At 42.1% G+C, this 26638-nt stretch overlaps 1 protein-coding gene across 3 annotated transcripts; it reads left to right on the forward strand.

Annotated features, from left to right (window-relative positions):
• The first annotated feature begins 660 nt into the window (after nucleotides 1-660).
• LOC148605319 (uncharacterized) lies at nucleotides 661-23045 on the forward strand. 3 transcript variants are annotated; one of them, XM_088550917.1, is made up of 4 exons: nucleotides 663-812; nucleotides 18608-18683; nucleotides 18966-19177; nucleotides 21110-23045. In XM_088550917.1, the coding sequence occupies exon 4, from the start codon at nucleotides 21119-21121 to the stop codon at nucleotides 22976-22978; it is 1860 nt and encodes a 619-aa protein (XP_088407043.1). In that variant the 5' UTR covers nucleotides 663-812; nucleotides 18608-18683; nucleotides 18966-19177; nucleotides 21110-21118; the 3' UTR covers nucleotides 22979-23045. The 3 variants fall into 3 exon arrangements, with proteins under 3 accessions (XP_088407042.1, XP_088407041.1, XP_088407043.1); XM_088550916.1 differs by lacking the exons at nucleotides 18608-18683; nucleotides 18966-19177 and having other exon boundaries at nucleotides 661-812; XM_088550915.1 differs by lacking the exons at nucleotides 18608-18683; nucleotides 18966-19177 and having other exon boundaries at nucleotides 662-824.
• Nucleotides 23046-26638: the final 3593 nt, after the last annotated feature.

The following is a 26638-nucleotide window of genomic DNA, read 5'->3' on the forward strand; positions in this document are numbered from 1 at the left end:
AATACTGTATTTGGGGAAAATTTGCCAAAATTTACTATATTTTGTTGATAATTTGCAAAAAGTTGCAAAATTTTGTTAAATTTGATTGAAAATTTGAAAAAAAAGTTTTATTGAAAATTTTGAAATATGTTTTTTAAAATGTTCAAAATTTTGCTATATTTTGTTGAAAATTTGAATTTGACAGGTCTACTCTATATGTCTAACAATTACTTTTTTGTAGGATACAAATTGAAATGGTTTTTGTGGTTATTTCATACAAATTATTCAAATTCGACACGGAATGTAAACTTTTATCAATAAATGTGAAGTTCTGATAAATTAAAAAATCCCCTAACCTCAGAAATTTGGACAAACCACGAGAAGTGACACATATACCCGCAAATTAAAGTTGTTTCTCCTCACCATGCTAATTCGTCACATTTTTTGCGTTTATTTATATATATTGATTTCAGCTTCTTTTCCAAAATTCAATTCTTGAATAAATTATTATGTTATGCATTAATTTAACGGCAACCACAGCCTGTCTGATACTTCAATTGGTATGTCTAAATGACATTATAATAAACATTATATGTCAGGACTACAGTATCTAGCTATATTGATGAACCTTTCAAAATAAGATATATTTACATGATCTATTCGTTAAAAGGTATAAAGGTATCGGCGATAAATAGGACAACCAAAACAGATGGTACAGCTGCAACACTTGTCACTTTAGTAATGATCTGTAAATCACTTATTCCATCATATTCGTAAGGATATGAGCCAAACATATTACAAAGTGTATAGTTTAAGGATTCATGATGACAAATGTGAGTGTTAAGGTACAGTTAAACCCTGTCTAAACCGATCCTATTTGCGAGTGAATGAATTGTCTGATTTATATATGTTCAAAATGTATTAAAATTATTGTGTATGTAGATCGGCTCTGTATCATGTGTTAACGTTTTTGGGATTTTTACGTATTTGAATCATCCTAATGCTGATGATTCCGTATTTTTGCCCATATGTGAACCATCTGGTTTAAACAGATCATCGGGTTATTCATGGTTCGATTTAGACAGGTTTCACTGTAATTGTGTGGTAAAGAATGATATGAATCAATTTTTAAGAACATCTTTTTGGAAAATTCAAGAACATTATTGGAAAAGGGACGTTAACCGAAAGGGGCGAGATAGGATAGGTACATAGTTGCATTTTTTTTCTAAATAAGGCGACTTGCACTTTGAAGTCACTCCCCTGGCCCATTTCTGCGGGTCTGTCTCATATCTACTTCGCTTTTACTTAACATCTATTGTTTTCCTGGCATATGATGCTCGGTATAAATAACAAATATTGAAGACGTTCGTTTACTTCTAATTAGCAACGTATACCTTGCGTTCAAATGAAAAATTGCGACACGTTTCCCATTTGGTTTTTTCTTTGTTGGTTGGTGGTTGTAAGACAACCATTAAAATTATATAAAAACGTATTTTTGGACCATCAGATTTAGGCCAAATGTAATTATACATTGGTTTCCTGTTACCCAACCGACTACTGCATTGACTTACTTTTTTTCAACAAACAACGCAAACTACCACAAAACAACCAATTATTTTACAAATTGTAGTCACCTTTTGATATCCACAAAGTCCGGGTGGTTAAGGAGATAAGTGTGAGGGACACTACTCTTAAAAATCATTGGAAGGTTTATATTCAGCATTTTACATCAATGTCATGTAAGCATCAAAGTAACTTAGATTAATTTTATTCTGTGTCAAATGAAAGCTTGATAGCCTTTGGTGAAATTGAATATGATACAAACATATCACTGACTTCATAATTTATGTCCCTTACCCTATGTCTACCTCCTTAATAAGATGTTTTTGACGTTGCTTTCTATGAAATTCAGAAAAAAATCGTAAATAAAATAAAATGAAGATCCGGTTACTCACAATTTTTTCTGACATGTAACAGGAAAGGGAGGTATAATTTTATTTGCACTAATTCATGAAAGTCAGAACAATTTTTTTTTTTTTTAATCAGATGGTAAGAATGTGTTGACCACAGTGTATGAGACAGTTTGGTTTTCATGTATTGTACGAAAATTGTCGTGTGCATTTGATGACACAAAGCATATATCAACAAATCGGTCCAAAACGTGGGTTTCCGTATGTCTGAAAACACATGAACAGCTGCTTTGTGTATAATGACGACATATCTATAGCATTGCGATTCTAATTTTCTTTTTTTTTTGTGTGTTTGTGTGTGTTTTGTTTTGTTTTCATAACGTTTTCCAAGAAAAAAGAGAAGCGATTACCAAATACATCAATATTATTATAGGTACTCATTATTAGAACAAGACTCCCGTAGTTCATTGGTGTCTTTTCGTTTCGCTACAATAGTGAATGTAAGATTTGTCACGTGTTCCGAGGTATTTACAAGAAATGATCTTACATGTAACCTACCTTCAAATGCATGAAAAATTTGTCAAGTACAAACTGTCAGTTTAGTATTGAAATTAAAACATCTTTCTGTGTAAAATGACGAGTATATGTATTTCTACATGATAGAATTGTTGACAAAAGCAAGAAATAGAAGATTTTACTTTATAATACAACGTTTCAAAGTCCCGAAATTGTCAATCTTAATTTGAGAATCAAATATTAAAAAAAAATGCTAGCCATATTTCATTGAAACTTTGCACATTCATTCACTATGTATTAAAGGAAGGTACTTGTATTATTATATTGTTTTTTTTTTTCAAGACAAAAAAGAACTGTTTAGGTTATACACCATCAATTAAACCAATGGGCATTTGGAAAGTCCTACGCCGAAGTTACTTACTGTTCCTCATAGTGCTATAGAAAAAGTTCTCACTTTATTTAAAAATTAAAAACTGTTTCTGAAAGGAAAAACATGTCTGTATTTTTTATAAGTGCTTTTTTCTTACTGTGCTGTAAAGCCAAATCTACATAATTATTTCTAAATATACCCCTATCTTGTGAAAACACTGTGATTTTCCATGCTATTCATAGACCCTCTCTTCTAGTAACCAGTGCTGCACTGCAAATCTGCTAAGCCCACATGCCATTCTGAGGATTGTAAGCTGACATATGGAGAATTATGATGATATATAGTCCTCTGCAGGTTAATATTTAGGTAAAGTCCAGAGTAGTCATTGAATGTTGTGAAATTAGCATTGAAGCTTATGGGAAGTGAAATTAGTGGTTTCTATCCTTAAATACAGATCGGTCTTTGGATGTCAATACGTTCCACATGAAATATTCCGGAAAGGAAAATGAAACTAGAAATACTAGCATACCTTATTCCTAGTTCATGCTTTCTCTTGGTCATTTCACTTCTGTCCAAATTGAAATTGGTTTGTAAGATTAAAACGAAGACGTAAATGCTTCACAAAAGAATGCTTATGAACACAGCTGAAAGGGTTACACGTAAGAATCGTATCATATAGCGCAAATTTTGGTTAACGATGTGACCAACTTTGGGACAGTTTACGCTTCATGAACTGCGAAGCGATATATGATTGTTAACAAATCAAAAGTACAAAATTCAAAGCAATTCTTTTATTTTGATTTCTAATAAATTCGAAACCAAATTCAGAGTTTACCCTCAACCAAAACGTTACTTACTGGGAATATTCGAATCACAGATTGTGAACCAATCGACATTAATTACATAACAGTAAATTTGTTTATAGAACAAAAACTTGTCCAAAAAGAACTAATCAATCATAAGGCATTATACAGAAAAAAATAAATTGTTACCATATGCTTGTCATCAGAGACAGAAAACATATAATAATGTGGCACCTTTCCCTATCTCATATTTTCATATGTCACTATTCGCATATAAAAAAACCGAACAAACTGATTTTTAGTAAATGAACCAAGATTAGTTTTATATACAGAATTAGTAGTGTGAAAATGACAATTCTGCCCCACATGCAGAAATCCTGCATAAAATCCCCAACCCCGACGGCCAAATGCAAACGGACGGCATTCCTATTGAGCATAGGGTAAATACGAGAAATATGACTTTCGTACACAATGGATTCGTTGACATTCCTACAGATGGGGATGATTTCATCAGCGAAGACGCCTTCCAGGAGAAGGTGCAGGACCAGAATCAGGAAGCACTCAAATGGAAGGACTTACCCACCGGGGCGATCTATAAGATCTTGGAGGTGGTAGAAGTGGATGGGAAATTCGGTAAAAGCAAAATCCTCACCCTGAAGAATCGAGACGGAGAGACCACCAGGCCTGCCTCAGTCTTAACAAAGAGAAGGGTCCCTTGCAAGGAGCTTTCGTTCGGAGCACTGGATTCAAGGTGAGCAAGAAATCTCAGCAGCAGTACCTCTCCTATGATCTGGTGAGGAAGTAATAAAAAAAATAATCGAGGGCTATGGGTATGGGGTTCGAAATTTCCCAATCCAAATTACTGGATTGGGAAATTTTTTTTTTTGGTCACTTGGAACTTTGATCTGGAGGATTCTGGAATAAGCGTGGGGAGCGAGGCGTAGCCGAGCGAGGCGCGCGTTGGAAGAATCCTCCCTATGGCGCATGCGCAGTTGGGTATTCACTGAAAGTGGTGGCCGTGGAAGATTTTCGCAGCTGCTGCTTTTCGTCGTAGTAGAAGCTAAGACATTTCACAACCCCTGCAAATTCAGATTTATCGATATCATCATCCTCCAGACCTTTGCTCACTGCATCTTCGATCTTGGATTGGTAGGATCTGACGATGCGCACGGTATCTTCATGCTTTTTACGCTTTTGGCGGATGCGCTTGGCTAGCACCGCCAACCCCGCCATCGTGATGGAATTCACGACGGCTAGTGAGCTCAACGGAATGCATGCTACGGCACCTATCCCCGTTGCGGCGGTGCTGATTGTGCCGGTTGTGCAAATGACATTGAGCACGGCAAATGAACCCAGAGCAAAAGACACCACTTTGTCCACTCGTTTATAGATCCTCGACAGTCGGGCGTATTTATGCATTTCGAATTTCAGCTCTCGCTCGATAGATTCGATCCTAGCTTCCCTGTAGACTTTCTTCCCAAAGTCTACGGAGTCCATTTATTTATAGGAGCATGCCTAAGATGGGGATGCTTTTGAAGGGGCTATTGGGACCTAAGATCAACCCCTTACCATCGTAGAACCGACATCCGCTCTTCAAGTATAAGCCATCGCCGTAAGTGTTGGGCAAGGTACCTGGGCTGAGATACAGACCATGACCATGAGGTTTCACGCAGCATACTTTCCCACCCTTCTTGAGAAATAATCCAGATCCCACGGCCTTTTGGATGACTGCGCTTCCCAAACCGCTCAATACGCCCACGCCCAAAGCGAGCAGCACGGTTTTGGCCAGCATGGGCAGCGCGGCAGAGGCGAGACCTGACAGCATGGAGAGGAATCCACCTTCTTTCTGCACGTTATGCCTCACCTGCTTCGGACTCATCTCCAAGACCATTCCACCCTTACCGCTCTGCAAGAGCTTGGCGATGCGCTGGATCTGACGGCGGGTGAGAAGCATCTTATGCTCGCCGGATAGGTTGGCATGCGACAATCGGACGCTCACGGGGCAACCATTCTTTGCCGCACGCTGGATCTTCTCTGCCTGATCTTTCGTCAAGTTCAGATCATACTCTTGATAATCCATTTACTTATACCTCACGCAGATGGAAGCGGATGGTGAGATTCTCCCCTCGAAGATCGATGGGGCGAGCGTCTTGATCGGTCATATACGTCTGCATGCGATCGATGGTCCTCAGGGTCACGGGTAAGTAGACACGATTCTTGGGAGTCTGGATGATCTTCATGCCAGGATCGACTGCGGGAAAGAAGCTATAGATGGTGGACTGCTGCGTGCCTTTGACGTAGCTTCTGTGGATGATATCGCTATTCACCAGGATGCTATTGATGCTGATGATATTGACGATATTCTCACCCTCCGCGTAGCCGTTAGTGCTACGGTCGTAGGTATACGTCCGGCGCTCGAATCCAAGCACCGTATTTAGGCTATTAGGCACGTCGAAATCCACTTGATAATTTCTGGCGAGAGTAAGGGTTGCTCTCAGCGTCGCGCGATTGGCATCGAGAAGGACCTTAGCCTTATGCTTATTGAGCCGCAGTTGCCGCTGGATCTCATCGTTGATATCGTCGATGCCGTAGGAGCCGGTGCTCAGCTCGACGGGAAACCAGCTAGCCCTGTCATCGGGAGAGTAGCGGAAGGAATTATTACCTGCATGAATATTGGGGATGGAGTAGTAGGTCTCCAGATTCACGAGGGCCATCTCGTAAGATTTCTCCTCGCGCAGCTGGAGGGGTGGGTTGAAGCGAGTCAAAATCTGACTATCGTTCCCAGAGACGATGAAGGAGAACCCGTGCTTGGACTCGGTATTGGTGGCGATTTTCCGCAAAAGTGAAACGTCCATTTATCTAAGCCTCCTCAGAAGACGACGCTCATCTTCTGGCCGTCGGATTCGAATTGGAGGATTCGATCGGAGATGACCAGGGCGAAGGCTTGGGTATTGGCAGGGACGTTGCGCTCGAAGTCGGCTCGGATCTGGATATCCACCGTCGACTCTTTCAGCCGCTCGGACTGATGGCTCATGTCGATGACGAATAGGGGATAGAGATCGATGAAGTCGGAGGGATTGATGCCGCCATTAGTCAGCAGACTTTCCATGCTATAGAATTTCTTGCGGAATTCGGCAGCCTCCTTATAGACCCTGGCGACCCTGCATTGGGTGAAGCCAGCATTGAAGTCCACGGCGGGATAGCGCTCCGCATTGAGGGTCACGTGAATATTTCGCAATCGGCAGTGGTCGAAGACGGCGGCATTATGGAGCTGGTCGTTGCCCCTTTCAGTTTGAAAGGCGACGATGATCCATCGCGGTTTTTCTCGCCCGCTTTTCGCGGCTAGGCGCCAATGAAATTGCGAGGTCTGGGGCACGGCTATGGAGTCGCACTGCCTCATGCGAAATCCGCAATCGATTTTGGTCTTGCTCTGGATGGTCTTATAGAGCCGCAGCTTCTTTTCGTCGGGCGGGATGACGTGGGGGACGAACCAGGAGACCTTGCTTGCTCAAGACTACTTTGGCCACGTCGTTGACGGCAGCGGCTCGGAGGATGGCATTGGCATCCGAATCGCGCACCAGGGAGAGCTCGTCCTTGAATCCGTAGACGATCTTATCGTAGTCCTCGGCAAAGCCAAAGACGTGCTTGAGAGGGATGGAGAAGGAAAAGGACCCATTATTGGCTGGCTTGGTGATGATATACCCGCGACGTGCTGCGAATCCAACGTTATCTGCCTCAGCATCGGCCGTGGAGTTTTTGAACCATAGCTGGTTGAGGCCTTGCGATTTGGAGAAGTCGTCGGGATACGTCAGTATCCATAGCATGGTGGTGGCGATGCCGGGGTCGTTGAGATGCTCGATCTGCTTGCCGGAGAGTCGGTAGCTGATGCTGCGAAAGAGATACATGGCACCGTTATGGACGAGCGATACCAGATCGCCATCGCCATACGCAGCGCCATCATTCTTCTGAAGTCGGCCTTCGATCAAGAGATAGCTTTCGGCGGGATGGAGGAAGACATCCTGAGTCTCGATATTGATGCGTATCTCTGCGCCGGCATTATTCAGCTGCGCCCCGGCTTGAGGTTCGTATTCGTGAACCTGATATTCCTGGAGACTTTCATCTAAAGTCAGTCCTTCGGTGATAGAGAGCATATCGGCCATGATATATTTATCTATAGCGCTGGACGAAGTCGTGGATGGTGGCGATGCACCCGCCCGAGATAAGATTATTGAGACGGGTCTGCTGCTGTGGGGTCCTCTTGGTGGGTGGTGCTTTAGGCTTCTTTTTGCGGGTCACTCGATTGACGACGTGGTCCACCGCCTTGCTCGCACCTTTCTCCACGCCTTTCAAAGCTGCATTGGAGGCGGCGCTCACGGCCTTGCTACCCAACGTCTTGGCGGCGGAGGAGGTAAGCACCCGTCCGGCAAGATAGGCGATGGTATCGAAAAGGCCTCTTCCGCCGACGGCATACTTCCGACGATATCCGTGATTCACTACTTAAGGCATCGTAAATTTATTTAGAGGAGCTTCCGATGCAGCTTCTCGTACTCACCCCTGCTGATATGACCGGACTTCCTCATGGCGTCGAGGGTGGCCACGATTTCGTTGCGCACCCCATTAATTCCGGCCTGGTAGGCGGCGGCGCAAAGATCGAGACGATCCAGCAATTGGTCGAAGCACGTGGGGAGGAAGACGGTCGATACCCCGCTCCCATACTTGTCTTGCTTATAGATGTACGAGACGATCTCCTTCCATTTCCGACTCTTGCTTGCCTTGGGGGTCTGCGAGAGCGCAGAGTTGCCTTGATACATGGCATTGGATGCTCGTAGGATATCACCATAGGTATGCAGGTCATCCACCTCGAAATCTTTGGGATGCTTCATGACCATAAGTTCCCATAGGCCGGGGGTACCCTTATAGCGCTCGTCATCGACGAGGATATCGTCTCCATCGAAGGTGACGGGCAGACTCCCGATCATGATGACACCGTCTTCCACTCGCAATCCAAAGATATGGTCGGCCTTGGAGTGGGAATTATAGGTCCTTCCTTCGAAATCCTGATGATCGATGCGGCGAATGAGCGTGAGTCCGCACTTATTGCAGAAGCCATCCTCAAGGCTATGGCGGCAGCGGCACTCGCACTTTCCAAATTCGCCCAGATGCTGGCGGATGCAGGGGTGGCAAATATTGCCGAGAAGTTTGCACTCACACTCTTCCCCGTATCGGCCAAAATAGTGATCCGCAGAGCACCCCTCGCACCTATCCAGCCATCGGGGAGGCTTGCAGAGTATATCCAAGAGGTATCCCCTTAACTCAGCGATCGATGGAGATCGACCTTTCTCTAGCTCGAACTGATTCTCCAGGAAAAATTCCTTCAAGTGATCCATTCTTGAAGTAATTTTGGCAGAGGTAGAAGCAGTCGACGTTATTATGCCGACCGCGCACGTAGTAATCCTCGCACTTGCTCTGCTTGCTCAGCATCAAGTCTTCGAAGACCATGAGATTTTTGCGGGCGGGATCGAGCTCTCGGGGATCGGGCACGTCGCTCGCCTCCTCGAAGAAGAAAGCTTCGTTGCCGCTAGGCTTGGACGGCGGCTTCATCATTTGCACCACGTCGACCAGTGAGTGGGGATAGCTATCCTTGATGGAGAGAAGGTCGCGGATATCATCTTTCGAAAATCCTTTCCCCAGCGCCTGCCGCAGCAGCTGATAGATGGGCTGGTGGAGTAATTTTCCGAAGACGTAGAGTCGATCGTAGTCGAGCCATCCATCGCGCAGGAGGAGATTATTCAGCAGAGTCGTTTTGCCGGTCTGACTTCCCGATGATCAGACCTCGGATGGATCGCTGCGGGAGGAGAAAGTGGTTATGCCGACGACTCGCGGCGGGCTCATCGTAGGTAAGGTCTTCAACGTCCATTTATCTATATAAAATTGGAATGTATTGCTTGAAGTGCCAGAAGAAGACGGAGACGAATAATCGCGCCGTGATCACGAGTGATGACGGACGGCGGCGGCGGAAGGTGGGGACCTGCGCCGAGTGCGCGAAAGTCGGAATTCATCAAGACGGAGAGGGGCGCCGGACTCATGAATAAGATGATCAATCGGCTGCCCGTCGAGATGCATCTACCGGGGCATAATTTCACCGGTCCGGGAACCAGACTCAGCCAGCGACTCAATGCCGACGGCATCCCCAAACCTTGGTCCAGACCCATCAATCGAGTCGATGAGGCCGCCTATCGCCACGATCTTTGCTACGCCAAGCACAAGGATACGGCCGCACGCAATTCGATCTGCGATAAGACGATGCTAGCCTCCCTCGATGCCATCCCCAATCCCAATGCACGCGAGCGTCTCGAGCGTGGTATCGTCAGACCCATCATCGGCACCAAAGCACGATTTGGGCTGGGTGTGTGGGGAAAAAAAGTCCGATGGACGGATAAGCTAGCCGAAGAGCTGCACAAGCCAGTCCGGCGGAAATTTCAGAAACGTTGCGTGATAGTAGGTGGGGTGGATGAGATCTGGGCTGCCGATCTCGTAGATATGAGCGCCTTCTCCCGCGATAACCGAGGCTTTAAATACCTTCTGAGCATCATCGACGTCTTCTCCAAGTACGGCTGGTTCGTGCCGCTCAAGAATAAGAAAGGCGCCACGGTGCGAGATGCCTTCCGGACCGTCCACAAGGATCGCACGCCCGAGAAGCTATGGACCGATAAGGGCACGGAATTTTGTAATCGCGAGGTGAAGGATCTGCTCCGGAAGCACGACGTCGATCTCTACTCCACCGAGAACGAAGAGAAATCGAGCGTGGTGGAGCGCTGGAATCGTACCATGAAGGAGAAGATGTTCAAATACTTTTCGGCCAATTCCCGTCCTGGACGATTTCGTCCGCCAGTATAATACCACCAAGCATCGATCCATCAAGATGACCCCCATCGCCGCCAGCCAGAAAGAGCACAAGTCTAAGGTCTTCTGGAATCTCTACGGAGACCTTCCACCCATGCAGCCTCAACGTTTCGACGTCGGCGATCAGGTCCGGATCACCAAGAAGAAGGGCATCTTCGAGAAGGGATATACTCCGCGATGGACGGAGATCTTTACCATCGCCCAGACCCTAGCGACGCAGCCGCCCACCTATCGCCTCAAAGACTATAAGGGTGAGGAAATCGAGGGATCCTCTTACGAGCCTGAGCTCCAGCGCACCAACCAGGATATCTTCTGCATCGAGAAAATCCTGAGCCGACGCATCCGGAATGGGAAGAAAGAAATCCGCGTCAAGTGGAGAGGATATCCCAAAACCTTCAATTCCTGGGTCAAGGACTCCGACTGGCAATGATCCCCCCAGGCTTTCCGGTCTCCATCAAGGGAGACCAGAAAGTCTTGATTTATGCATGCTTCAGCTCGACGAAGACCCTTAATGCGTCTAGATCCTCCTGCAGGCGATCGTAAAGGGCTTTGGTGATGGGCTCATTATCGGTCTTGGGGAGAGGGAGATTTAGCAGGTGATATTTTTGCATATCTAGGTCCTTAGTCATCAAGCCGCCATTGGTCGAGACGCACTCTGACTTATCGACTTTGCCATCTTCCACGGTCATTAGCTTTTTTGGTAAGGTCTTTGATGGATGCGTCATACTCCCTTTGCATCCGCTTGATGATCATCTGCATCTGCTTCATTTCCGAATCTAGCTCTTCGAGGTCTTTCATACCGTCTTTCATCTGCTGATTGACCCATCGCTTCGTCACAGCGTCCGAGCTGCCCTGGGGCAATCCCAAGCTGGCGATGCTCATTCATATCGAGATCCTGGAGCATCCGCCAGACGGGCATGCGCTTTCTCGAGTGAGATCCAAACTTATCTATAGTCCGAAGATCACCTCCTCGAGCGTCAGACCTTCCGATAGGAGCTTCAGGACGTGCAGGCAAAAGTGCCCGCATACCACGTCGCCGCGCCGCTGGAGCTCATTGGTATTATATCGAATTTCCGGCCGCAGATAGTTGACCATCTCGTCGGGTGGGGGCAGGCTGTAGGGGTCGAAGTAGACTTTGAATCCTCCAAGCTTATGCCAGCACGTCCAATGCGTGCCAGGGCCATTGCGATCGTCGTGATTCAGGATGCCGCATTCGGCGGGATGGGGGTTGGATGGTAGGGCATCGCGCATAAATACTCCTCTGAATCGATAGATGCCTAGGGCTTTGGTGGCTTCCTCGAGCTCTACGTTGGAGAGGGGCTTATGGGGGAGGAGGAGGCCGTGCACGCGTATGCAGCTCATTTATCTAGGTACGGGCTAAGTGCGGGATGGGCATCCGCACCCGTGAGAGCCTGCTAAGTGCAGAGGGGAGGGGTCTTACCTCAATTGCTGTCGTGAGTGATCCGATAGTGTCCAAGGGCAAGGGTGCTGATGCCGTCGGGGAGGATGTGGCGCTTTTCGTCCTTGGCGGAGAGAGCGATCTAGTTGATCTGCTCCGTGTAGATCTGGTGGAGATGGCTCCGGATGATATTCATCGGGCGATGGATCTCCTGCTGGGTGTCAAGGCAGCGCTTGTAGTCATCGAAGGCGATGCTGCGCTTGATGACGCTCTTGGTGACTCCCTTCGCCTTCTTCGTAGCCTTACCGTCGTCCATCTTGAAGGCGTATAGTTTTGCGCGGAGCCCCACGAATTCGGTCATGATCTTTCCGCCGCACTCGTCCTTGAATTTTCCGATGATCTTATTCACGCCAGTAGGGATGCCGGAGGGATGCTCGGCCGGATAGTTGGACGTATCGAATTTTTCCTGGACGTGTGGCGCGATGTCTTTGTAGAAGTCGGCGGTCTGGATTTCGTAGGCCAAGCTGTCGGTGTCGGTGAAGAGCAGCCGGGCCTTATCGCCGGACGTCGTCCTCACGAATCCGTAGTGGAGGTCGTACATCAGGAGCTTCGAGATATCCAAGATGCACGCTCCTAGGTAGACGGGCTTATCGAACTTGAGCTTGGTCTTCTTCATATGGACGGCTGCTAGATTCTCGGTGAAGACGACTCGGCGATCGAAGTTGGGCTTGGCCACGAGCTTCAGGGCCTGCTTCTCGGTGGTGACTAGCCTGACGTCGACGCGCTTTCGGATATTCTCCATCGTCTTGCCGAAGACCGAATTATTCATCAGCTTGAAAAATTGTTTCTCGGAGTCGGTCTTGGCTGCGGCTCGAAGCTTCGTATTCAGCTCGATATACGACTTGAGCCTGGGGGATTGCCAGAAACCTATGATGCGATGGACTTTGACGAGCTTCATGCCCATCGATAAGTAGAGCTTGAGATTTCGATAGTGGAGGGTATATTTTTCACGCTTGCCCTGAAGAGGCAGAGCTTGCGCACCTTGTCGATTTCCACGTTTTCCGGCGCGAGAGGGTAGTCATTGTGGGCGTCGTGAAGATCTTGCGGATATTCCAGATCGCATTCTACCATGGCTCCGTACTCGTGATCGTCAGGATACTCCAAGACCTTCTCGATTTTCTCCGGCTCCATCTACTCGAAGTCTCCCGTGGAAAGGGCTGTGCCATCGCCCAACCGTAGAGATTGTTGGCGTCGAGGTAAGTGAGATATTTGGTGCGTTGGAAGCTATCGTAGTCGGCCATGTAGGGATTATTAGCCTTGCCGTGGCGATGGGAGATCATGGTGACGCCCCCTCTGGTTGCCCTCTCGAATATCAGGAGCATGTCTGGATCGGAGAGCAGCTCCAATCTGACGCCGGTGGTTTTGAGGGCGGCATCGTAGGCTAGCCCTGGGGATGTGAAGTAGTGGGCAGGATCAAGCCCATAGTGAGTCTGACAGATATCCCTGAAATCCTCGAAGATATCCTCCAGTATGGCCACGTCGGATTCTAGGTAGAGATTGTGATAATCTCGCAGGGTTTTGCACTCGAAGACCTCCCATACTCTCTGAGCGTGCGCATAGTCCTCATCGCTGATATGCTCACCGGTGAGCGTGCTGAAGAAAGCTTCCTTGGGTGGGAGCTGGGTCTCCTCAAGCTTGGCAGGCCCATCGGCGTAATCGTAGGGATAGACCCCCTTCCTAATCATCAGCTCATACCTGTCGCCAAAGCATTCCCTAACCGCCTTGAATTTATCGGGTGTGAGATTCTTCGCTAAATTTTCGAGGGAGCTGAGCATGAATCTGCACGAGTCGATGAATCTCATTTCCAGACCATCTTCTAGTTGCTGCGAGAAGCTGATATATTTTTCATCCGTATTGGGGATACAGGTGATCTTCCCTCCCTTGAATTCCTTCACGAAAAGATGGGCATCGTACCCACTCAGGTTGTGCAAGAGGATGGGCACGTACTTCGGAAGCTGAAAATCTAGATTGCACTGGTTGTGTGCCGCGCCTCGATACTTCCCGGTGAGATGGTCGTGGTCCCGCACCTTATCCCCTTCCAATTCACCCCCGCAAATGTGGCAGTGCGTGCTTGATTCGAAGCCCTCATCCTCGTCGCTCATCACCATCGACTTCTTCTCCTTGCATATCTTGCTGATCGTCTGAACTTCCTCTTCGATGCACTGCACGAATTTCTTAGCCGCATCTTCCCCGCAGTAGACGACCGATTCCTTGTAGTCGCCGTGGGCATACTTCACGCGATAGCAGAAACCTGATGGTCGGTGCTGCTGATACTGCTTCGTGTAGGACTTGGTCGGATCGGGCTGGCAGGTATCGATCTTCTCCGTGAAGCATTCAAAGTCCGCATAGAGAGCGAATGGGACTCTCATCTGCTTCTTGTGGTTGTGAAAGGCTATGGCGGATCCTTCCTCCGGCATCTCGATCCTGATTGCATCCTTCTGGCTGCAATATTCCATATGATCGTCCAAGAGATCCTGCCTGGTGAAGTGGGAGAGGCATCTTCGGCAAAAGTACGCTTGTCCATCGTGGTTCGTGACCTGCGCTGTCAGAAGTCGTGATAGGCTCTTGATCCAGCAATAATGCTGCTTGCCTTCACGGGTCAGGAAGAGGAGATCTACGTGGGTGGGGCCTGTATTTTTCGATATCTTGAGGGGGTAAACCTGGAGATCCTCTTCTTCATCTTCACCCTTCTTTACGCCATTGAAGCCAAAGACGTTGACGTTGATGGTAGGATTCTGCCTTTCAAATTTATCGATCGCCTTGAGCGAAACCGGGAAGTCGATGCCTTCAAATTTTAGCTCATCCCCCACTTCACGTACTGACTGGGGCGATTGGCATGTTTCTGATCCACGTCCTCATGATGAAGCACGGAGAGGATAGCCCACTTGAAGCACTCCTGATCCTCGTTCTGCACGTTGATGATCGCCTTCTTTTTCGCGAGTGCTGATGGGGTCGGTATGAAGGAAGCCCCCTTGAGAGGCTTGAATTGGTTGAGGTGGATCTCAAGCTTCTCAACGTGTCCGAAAGTCCATCCGCTCCCTTCCCGCATGTTATTAGCCATATTTTCCTTGATCTTCTCCATCATGAACGCAATCTCCAGATCGAGGTCTGCGGATTCGAAGAGGGTAGTAAGGCCCGATCTGAAGTAGGGGGTGATGTAGGTATTTTCTCCGGTCGCGGGGTTGGTCTTTACCAGCTCTGCTAGAAGCACTAAGTGGACCTTCAATCCCTTCTTTTCGGTGAGAGCATCAGAGATGGTGGTAGAGATTGTGCTTCGACTTACCTTGAGAAACGTAGCTACGTCATGCGATTTCAAGGGTCCGATGACGACTGTGCCAAATACACCATTCAGTGCCTGACGCCTATCGGTGATCTTGATCTCCTCTTCGACTGGGGCGCTTCTGATGCTCTCTTCCACCTGCTGGAGTAGATCCTCTCTCTTGAGCCGGGAGTACCTGGTGAGCCCGCGATTCTTGGCGAGTGCTTTCAGCTGCTTCTTGCTGAAGACTTCCCTACGGGTAAATTTACGGGCGGTTTGCTCCTCGATGAGCTTCACCAAGGCCTCCTTGTTCTTCCTACTGAATCCCCTCAGACCCTCATCCTTAGCTATTTGACGGAGGGTCTTCATGGTCTCTTTGACCACCATCTTCCCCTCGACTGGGATGACCTCTTCCTCCTGCTGGCGTGGTTGCTTGCTATGCCTCCAGCAGCGACCACCCATCCCGGGCTTGCTCTTGCAGAACTGCCCCTTCTTCCTTTTCAGTGCATAATCGCAGGTGGTCTTCTGCTCCTCATCTGGTTGATGCTCAAATCGCGGCTTGGCGGACTGCGCACCACAATTTTGACACATATGGGTATGCTCATCCATCTGCGCCATGCTAGGGTTATCGCAGCACTGCTGCTGCTTTTGGGGGATTGAGGTTGGAATGGTATCCTCCAAATCTTCTTGATTCTTCAGAAATAAATCCTGTAAGCGATCCATATTTTCACTATTGGATGCCATCCCTTTATTTATTTCAATCTGTGACACACTTCTCTTTAAGGTGTCCTTATCCACATCCCCACTATCCTCTGGGGCGACCTGACTTATGCTCTGTGCGAAAGACATAATTCTTGTATTTACCCTATGCTCAATAGGAATGCCGTCCGTTTGCATTTGGCCGTCGGGGTTGGGGATTTTATGCAGGATTTCTGCATGTGGGGCAGAATTGTCATTTTCACACTACTAGAATTGTACATTTCAAAATCACCTTGGTACCAAACCTTTGTAAAATGTATATACATATATATATTCAAAATTATAGTATAACCAATCTTAACTGTCTAACCCAAACAAAGAATATATTTTGAACTTTGGTAAACAACTGTATCAACCGAACCAATTATAAAATTCAAAATGGTTTGGTTTCGATAGATTTCACTCTATTTACTTATTAAAGTACTCGTTTACAGTTACTGAATCAATCAACATTCCCGAAATGTACCGTGTGCATTCAGTGTACCATGTACCTAGTTCCATGTGCAATCCGTGTACCATGTCCATTCCGTGTACCGTGTATCGTGTCCACTCCGTGTGCCGTGTTCCTTGTACTTTTCGCTCATTATATAGACTTTAAAAAAAAAACAAATAAAAATATATGACAGACATACATATTCACAGATTTCTATCAAAAATCATAAACAATACAACTATATGTCTACACATATTCATTGTAAAATAAACATAAAATGCAAAAAAAGTTGAATGCTGTATATGTATGACTCAATTGCAAAAGTCAATGTCCGAAGACGTCGTATGTCTATAGATTTCAATCTTCAATCTGTCATGATTATTTTAGAACTCAACGGAATAATAAAGATTTTATTAAGAGTACTCACATATTTGACCATAAATATACCCAGGAATAACCCATAATGCCCAAAGAGAACCCCAAAATATACACTTTTTAATCTTTTTTCTGATTTTTTTTATTGAACAAAAATCCGGAATTTATCAATTGTGAACAGTTACGTAATGCTTACTATACATGATAATCAATTTGTTTTGTTTTGTTTTTATTTGTTTATTTGGTTTTGTGTATATATATGTATACATACATATGGACTTAAATAATAATTCTGTATCAATTAATTGAAGTATTCAAATTACGTTAGCGGCCACGCGCTGCATGATCATTTTAATGTCATGATCAGGTCCTACAATGTTCGACCAAGCGAATTCGGATTATTTCATTGGACAGGGTCAGCTTCTGACATGTGGTTTTAAAGCTATCTTTTGAAGGTGGTTTCCTTTTGCGCCAAAAGGGGATCCTTTTGCGCCAGGACTCCTTGTGCGCCAGATTTTCCTATTTAAATTGAGCTAATAAATTAATGTTTCTTTAATTTGGCACCAGAATACAGGTAAATTTATTTTTTTGATATTGTTTTATTGCTACATTAGATGCGTGGTGTGGTTATGGTATGTTTGTCCCCGAAATATCACTGGTTTTCCTCTATTTGACTCAATATTCCTAATATTGACCTTTGGAGGACGTTTTTCAATCATACATTAAGTCGAATTAATACTTTCCGGATTAGTCATGATCTCTCTGGTCAGATTCGGATAATAAATTTTAGATTTTTTTTCAAGAATGATAAAATTAAAATTAAAATTAAAAAAAAAAATATCATAAAAATTTAATTTATATTTGGTTTTTATTCCGGATACATTTTTAAATATATATATATTTAAATATATGTGTATTTTTTAGGTTTCCTATCTTTATTTTATTCATTTCTAACTCATTTTATTTATTTTATGTTCGATTTACTTTGGCGCAATTTAACTACGATTTTTTATTCAATTGGCGAACATATTCTGATATCTTACACATAACACATACTATCGGAGTATAATCGTTTAACTAGATCTTTCAATCTCAGTTTCCACTATATAGATAATGTATTATCGTTAAACAATCATAGTTTCGTGGATTTGATACATCGCATCTACTCCAAAGAACTTGAGATATAGGATACAATAGACACTGTGAAGTCAGCCTAGTGCCTTGGTCTACACTTAGCGATCGGTGGTAAAGGAAAACTATTGACCAAATTTTACGACAAACGTGATGACTTTTCATTCAGAATTGTCAACTTTCCTGTCATCCCTGGCAACATCCCTTCAGCATCTGCGTTTGGAGTTTTCATATCACAACTCATACGGTATGCCAGAGGTTGCGTAATTACGCAGACTTTTTGTATCGCGCTAGACTTTTTACAATTAGGCATCTGGAACAGGGTAATGTTGCTACAAGATTGAAGTCATCACTATAGATGTTTAATGGTCGTCATCAACCTCGGACATTACATTTATTAAGTAACTAAGCGGGTGTTTCTAGAAAAACAGAGGACGCTAACCCTACCGGTGCACTTGGTCCATGCCCCCAGTTTTAGTGTAGTCTGAGTTGCTCATTTACTTTCATTACTTTGATTTGTATGTATTGTTTTAATTATCTTGTGTTCTTTGTTGTGTTTGTCTGTATTCCATGTCTGGTCTTCGTCCTTGGGTTACATTCTATTGATTTCTGCTAGACTCTTGGTTCCCTTGACTATTCTTTGAACTTCATTTTTTAATTAAATGAAGTAACAAACAAATATCTACATTGTCTGGTGATATCTATTCAAGAAATCAAAATTTGGGGCTGGACGTTCTGTTTGAGGTGGAACACACTTTTTGTTTTTTGGAGATCCTTGGAAAAAAGGTAGATATTATTTTCTATTTTATTCTGAAAATCTGTGCCATGGTAACATAATAAAATTATACATCAGTTTTCATACTTAATTGTGGGTGCCTTCTCAAAAATAATTGACAAAAAACAGTTTTTCTAAAATATCAGGCACTTAAAAACTGACAGAAAAAGTAAATTGGCGTGGTATTATTGTAAAAAAAAAAGCAAATAAAAAGTGTACCTTTTTCTGCTAATTTATTCATGATTTTAATTCTTAAAGTTCGTGCGAAATTTTGTATTTTTGAAAAAAAACAGCAAGATGGTGTAGGGTAGAGAAACCAATCCGGCGAGGACCTGAATATTTCCGGAGATCTTAAAGAATGCACATAGGTAATGTCATCGGATTCAAAGGGGGATAATTCATATACAGATGTGCATGAAGTATAGTTACGGTCGGAGGACTTCAAGGCAAAAGGAACAGATATGACGAAACGCAACAATTGCACCGTATAACACCTATAGAAAAAGTAAATACTTACGGACTTCAATAAGTGTAAATACCCCTTAAAGCAAGGGAGATATTATAACTAACGGTTTATATTTAACTTCATTTGAAGCGAGATGTTGTCTTTTAAGCTTGCTCTCAGTTTTTTTCTTGTTTAATGTGAATGTATAGTGGGCATGTAATGGCTATACTATTCTTTATATCCATTGTACTCGGAATAAATAATTCACCTGTGTCAAATATTCCACAAAACAATCGCATGAAGAAGGAAAAACGCACAAGTCGTCATTGATTGTATTATATGAGACAGGCTTGCCTGTAAAACGACAAATGCTCAGGTGTCCTAATCAATAGGCACGCCCCTTTGGAATGAAAAACAAAATTTCTCGAATATTAACTTTTTTATCAGGATGTAAAACTAAATGATTCTGTGATTGATAAAAACGTGGTAATTTACTGCAAAATGCATTTTATAAAATGAGGCACTAAAAAAAAAATAATAATAATAACAAAAAAAGTTAACTTTTTTACGATTACCAATTTCTTCTCATTATTATTGTTAATCAGTTATCCTACCCGATCGATGTATTGTGAGCGTCCTCTGTATCTATATAATGACACAATCGGTAAAGGAACATATTTTGATGGTCCACTATACACTTATAGTGCACCTGGTCCATGCTCCCAGTTTTTAGTGGAGTCCGAGTTGCTCATTTACTTTTGTTACTTTGTATGTATGATTTTAGTTACTTTATGTTCTTTGTTGTGTATGTCTGTTTTCCATGTCCTTTTGATTACCGCTATAACCTTGGTTCCCTTGATTACTCTTATATTCCAGACATAAAACCGACACGGTTCTATATAGTGAAATTTAAATCATAAAGTGAATATGGTAAGAATAGTGACTAAAAGAAGTAAAAAAAACATTTGCACAGAGAAAAATGTTATGTATGTGATTGCAAACAAATTTTATTTTTAAAAAAAGTACCCAAAAAGGTTTCAGTCCTCTGTTGTATTGAGGTCTCTTCTTAGTATTAGTTGTCTAATTTTAAAAGATGTTTATTATCGCACGAACTTGAAGCTTAAAACAACAATGAGCAAGATCATCAAGAACATTGAATGAGAATACAAAAATAAAAAAAGTTACATGACCACATCCGAAGACAATCGTAGTACCTATCAGGACACTTCATGGTTGGGTCCGAGTTTCTAAACTATTTTCATTCTATGATCGTCTTATTTTGGTTATTTATTGGTTTGTCTTGATGTGTGTATGTGTGTTTATTAAAATATTTGTAGTCGTTATCCCTGAATTATATATATTTTTTTAATTTCTGTTCTAATCATGGTCTTCCTTAAATGTTAGTCTTTATAAGAATCAGGCAGTGGGTGAAACCTGGTATCAAAAAAACTATATATTTTGAAAGTTTAATTTGACTAGATGCACCATCAGAATCACGGAAAAAAGACAAGATTTTCCATATCATGTTGGTAAATTAAGTTATAATTTCGTTGAAATGCACTGAAAATGAACATTTTAGAGGCAGACAACTCAAATGAATACCTCATATCCCTAACATTCTAATGAGAAATTAGAAGTTACTGAGCAAATTCAGAGATGCAAATAATGGTCCTTTCAAACAGAGAAAGCATCTTTGAATGAAATTATATTGTCAGATCGGTGGGTTTTGTGACATGCATGTTTCTATTTTTTTCCCATTTTGTCTGATTTTAAAAAAAAATTAATGGCTTCGTTTGACATGACAAAGGCCTCTTGGATTGTGTTATGTAACCATTCTAAGAAAAATCCTCAGATATTGTTCTTCATATGATCCCTGATTATGTTTACTATACAATCGATTCCTGATTATGTTAAAATATAAAATTTATACATTTTCAAGGGATTCAATTGTTTAATCAATTTCAAAAACTTTTTTTATTAATTACCCGACAGGTTGGCATTATGCGGACACGACTTGTACCCAAAAGAAAATTCCCACTAATAATTGGATTATCAGTAGCAATTTTGATTATTAATGGAGTAAATTTGCTTGCCTCAAAACTATTGATATCTAAAACATGCCCAAAAGAGACTTATATCAAAGAATTTGCAGACAACAATGAATTAAAAGATGTATTCGAAGTAAGGTCATTTATATCAAAACCATTAGAGACTGAAGATTTAAAGGTAAACACATCGAAACTAAAAGATGTCGCCTTTAAAATCGCAAAAGACATCAACCACGCACGGAAGCACATAAGAGGGACAAAGGCAAGAAAGTTTGTAATACAGGCCATGTCTGGAGTTACAGAACTGCTCGAATTGGCAAAAATTAATATTACGGAAATACAGCGACAGACATTTCCTTCAAAACATATATGCCAAGAAACATATATGGGAGCAATGTACGGATACCCATTGTATGAAAGGGGTTTCAAAGCAGAAAATTGTACATATGCTACGCCAATAGAAGACCTTGTAACAATTGTGGTTTTACACAGGGAAAAATCAGCACAAGTTTCTTCAATTCTTCAAGGAATAAGAAAATACAACAACCGAATCAAAGTAATATTTGGCATCCCTATATCAACAACAGTTTTTGGTAACTATACAGATATGCATACATCCTTTCAACATATCCCGACAAGTTTTACTGAAGGGAAAGCCTGGAACTTTTTAACGAATAAAGTTAATACTGAATATACACTTGTAGCTTCAAACATAATCAATTTCGATTTTGATTCACGTCTGGAGCGTCTCGTTCGTGAAATAGAGAGTTTGAACGTATCAGTAGCTGGTGGTGCGTCACGTGATGAAGAAGGTTTTTGGAAGAAAGGCTGTTTTCAGGTCGCATATAAAAACTTTACTATAACTTACGAAGAGGGCTACGACGAATCCTTACACGAGTGCATATTTTGTGATTACATAAATGGGCCGTTCTTAGCTCTTTCAAAGACATTGAAGGATTTTATGTTTGACGAAAAAATGGCAGTATCTAGCATATTCTATGACTTCTTTCTTCGACTGTCCCATAATAATCTGGAAAGTATTATTTGCCCCGACTCCATGTTTCATGTTCATAGACTAAAACAACCAGACTATTTAAATTATCTTATTGATCTAGCTGACAAATACGATCTTTATCGTTTCAAGATGGCTAGTCAATTTGACTTAATTTTTAATTGCACTAGAAGGGGAACTCTTAAATGCACAAAATCCACGGGATTCGCTTTACATCCCTGTTGTTTACAAGAACTTACAGATATGGTCAAATTTACCATGAACTTCTGTGAGGAACATGGTATTTTTTGCGAACTACACGATGGTACATTACTAGGTGCTGTAAAATTTGGAACAACTCTACCTTGGGAAAGGGATGGAGACGGAATATTTTTAGTATCCAATTTTACAGCTTTTGGTGATATTGGAAAAAAACTTATACAACGGTATAATTTTTCAGAAAACGTTGAGAGCAGAAATTATGGTGGAAAATATTTCGTTCGAACCGGAAATTGGCATGTTGAAATGTTGGGAATGAAAACCATGGATACTGAAAATCTTCGTAAAAATGGAATAAAACCAACAAAAATTTTAGTTGACGGGCATTGGGTTATTGGGCCCCGAAATCCCGGTTTTCATTCAAGAAACGCATATGGACGTGAAATATTTGCTCATGCACAGCATTGGATGCCCCTACGTATTCCAATGATGGGGAATTATCCCGCTGGAAAATTCACACAATGTGAACAGCCAGGACGACATGATTGTATAGACAACTTTAACGCAGATGGCAATCTACAATTTCGCATTCCAATTACGTAGCATTTTGAGAAGAAGGTAACTTGAAAAAGTGCATTTTACAATATGCCTCATTAAATCGAATAACATATTTCTCTTTTATATATTTTACTGTGTTTTAAGTAGAACTCCAGCTAAGAAACATGCAAAATGTGATACATGGTTGAATATCGTTTGGCTAGATCCTTTAATCTCAGTTTCCGCTATATAGATGATGTATTATTTTTAAACAATCCTAACTTCGGATTTGATACATCCCATTTACCACAAAGAACTTGAGATAAGGATACTACAGACACTGTAAGTTCAGCCTCATATCTTGACCTACACTTAGAAATCAATCGTAAAGGAAAACTATTGATGAAACTTTACGACAAACGTGATGACTTTTTATTCAGAATTGTCAACTTTCCTTTTATCTGTGGCAACAACCCTTCAGCATCTGCGTATGGAGTGTTCATATCACAACTCATACGTTATGCCAGAGCTTGCCGAAACTACGCAGATTTTTTATATCGCGCTAGAACTCTAACAAATAGGCTTCTGGAACAGGGTTATGTTGCTACAAGATTGAAGTCATCACTACAGAAGTTTTATGGTCGTCATCATGAACTCGTGGATCGTTATGGTGTATCCATCTGCACCATGAAAATTAACTGATTCGACGGTTCATAGTTTTCCTTTCCTCGTTTGTCTAGCCCGGGCTTGATTTTTATGAGCACCTCGGCGGGTGTTTCTAGAAAACCAGAGGACGCTTACCCTACCGGTGCATCTGGTCCATGCTCCCAGTTTTTAGTGGAGTCCGAGTTGCTCATTTGCTTCTGTTACTTTGTATGTATGATTTTAGTTACTTTATGTTCTTTTTTGTGTATGTCTGTTTTCCATGTCTGGTCTTTGTCCCTGGATTGCATTCTTTTGATTTCCGCTAGAATCTTGGTTCCTCTTTGAAAAGCCTTCATGTTTGTATTTTTGATAGTTTGTTTTAAATGTTATAGTTAACAGAATTTAACATGTGGCTATTCATACAACCTGTGCTCCCAGGAGATAAAAATTATATAGAATGTTCTGTAGAATTCAAAAATATGGGAGATAACTCTGTAAATGACACTTACACACAATAGAAACTGTTGGATATTACTTGTTGATTATCTCCAAAGAGCAGACTGATTGAAATGAATAGTTATACATTTCATTATATAGACCTATAAACAACGTAAAAACAAAAATAAAAATATGTGGCCTTTTTTAGGTGTATCACAGATTTTTCGTGATTCTTACAAAGACTGACACTTAATATTTTTGCAGTAGTAACATGCACTTTAGGTCGAGAACTATATTTAGCCTTTTTAATTAAAATACTACGTTCTCTTAAAACAACAATTAGATTTATTGGTAATAATGAGGGGTGGGGTGAGGTAGGAGCAAAACATCTATTTAGTAAAAATAAAAAAATAAAGAGCAACTAATTTTGTGTGCTTTAGTTTCATAATAAAGTTTACTAATCTTTATACAAACGCTTACAATATTTGATTGATAGGCAGTTAGAGGTTATACATAAGTGGCGTTGATTGTTTTGTCTGTGGTGACATCTACCTTTGTACTCTCTTTACGTCTGTTACGAGTTTTTAAATTTGAATTGAAAATTTTAAAAAAAATTGAAAATAAAGACTTGTACTTTGACTCTCACAGTGGTTCGGAACCAGCAATTTCTGCAACAGCATGTGTTGTAGAAGTGAAGTCAAATTGTATTGTATTCAAGACCATCTGAGCAAATCATTGTTAATACCAAAAAATGCTACCCTTAATGACTTGACATTATCGTAACTATATTCAGTACTAATGAGCATATTTAACGATTAAGTTTACTTGTAAAGTGAAAGAGTAATCAAGAGAATGGACCAAATGCAACAGAAGGATAACATCCTCTGCTTTTCTAGAAACACCCGCCGATTTGCTCATAAAAAGTCAAGTCCAGGGTAGACGAAAAAGGAGACTATGACACGTTGAACACATCAATTCTAATGGAGCAGATGGACACATCGTAACGATCCACCAGTTCATGATGACGACTGTAAAACTTCTGCAGTGATGAATCTTGAAGCAACATAACCCTGTTCTAGAAGCATAACTGCAAGAAGTCTAGGGTGATACAAATAGTCTGTGCAGTTACGGCAAGCTCTGGTATACCGAATGAGTTGTAATATGAAAACTACATACGCAGATGCTGAAGGGATGTTTCCTCAAATGAATGGGAATAAAGTTTGGTCAATAGTTTCCCTTTACCAGCGATCTCTTAGTGTAGATCAAAATATAAGGCTGACGTCACCGGGTCTGTAGTATCCTTTATCTCAAATTCTTTGTGGTAGAAACAATATGTAAAATCCCCTAAATTAGGATTGTTTAATGATTATACGGTAAGTATCGAACTTGCCGTGCTTTGTGTAGAATATTACCGTAAAATTAAGGGTGAGAGATACCCGCACTTTACGCGTGCATCAGTATTTAAGATTGACATCCCTGTATTGGTTGTAAAAAATGTGAATGTTTTTACGAGCTTGTGATATCGAAAACCTTGATGTAGTAATTTCCCTGTTATAAAAAGATTCCTTTCGAGACAATGTTGCAAATACGAGCTAATCGATAAACACCATATGATGGTGACAAGGGGACACCACCATCTAAAAATGGATAGTTGACAATAGGGAATGAAAAATCATTCCTTTTATCGTAAATTTTACTTTTAAGTATACCATTATCGAGAAACGGACATTCTTTATTATCGATATTTGATTTATTTATCTTTGTGTCCGTCTTCATTTTACTTTTTAGTGTATTTTAAAGACGTGTCATCGATCTTTTACCGTATAGTTTATAACATGTGTTGCTGGTGTCTTTTAGTGCTTACTGAAAGGTTTGTTTACACTTGTTAACCTTTGTTGTGCCATAGCCGTTTTTGACCGATTTGATAGTACTACGCTCAGTGTCAAGGGCCGCTTTGGGCAGATGTTTTCTTTTTGCAACGTCAGTCAGTGGGGTTCTATGACATTTCGTTTTTTCTTGCGTTCTGGCAACATTCTATCTGCATCACCCATGTATAATATGGAGATGATCAAAGAGAAGTTTTTGTTCATTTTATCCTGGAGTCCTACGATTGTCAGTCTCATTAAAATATAGATCAGAGCTTAAGTTATTGACAGAAGTGCTATATTTTAATTAGACAGCTACGATTTTCAGGTTAAAACAAATTAATGTATAATTACGGTAATTTGTCTGAAAATATTCACCTACATACACGGACGTACGCTCCCACGTAAACAAAGGTTAGCTGTTTTTTTCTTTGCATAAAATCTTGATGTACACAAATTCTATATCCCAAATTTTCTTGGCTCACTTCACTCGGCTATTATCTCTATTTTCACCCTAACCGGAAACCCTGGATACGCTCCTGATTCTCATATTGGGGGGACCCATTGATTAACTACACTAGTATAGATTATTTCCATTCTATTTTGTCGAACTAAAGATAAAATGTGTTAACGATTCATGAATTAAGTACAGAATGTCTAAGTTATCTGGGGATGTGGCAACGATTATAGTCTACATATTTCTTTATAATTGGGGTCGTTTCATAAATGTAGAGATTATTGAAAAGGCGTCAAAAAGTTCAGTAGTTTGTTATCGATT

Source organism: Perna viridis, chromosome 10 (assembly GCF_037379345.1).
Source record: "Perna viridis isolate PV_CMFRI_1.1 ecotype Kerala chromosome 10, ASM3737934v1, whole genome shotgun sequence".
Classification (NCBI taxonomy): Eukaryota; Metazoa; Mollusca; class Bivalvia; order Mytilida; family Mytilidae; genus Perna; species Perna viridis.

What these genes read in the sequence shown, in the direction of transcription:
- LOC148605319 (XM_088550915.1), top strand. Translation starts at nt 801, where the DNA reads ATGATGACAAATGTGAGTGTTAAG. An exon ending in TGACAAATGTGAGTGTTAAG is followed by an intron (nt 825 to 21,109) that starts GTACAGTTAAAC and finishes ATTACCCGACAG; the next exon opens with GTTGGCATTATGCGGACACG.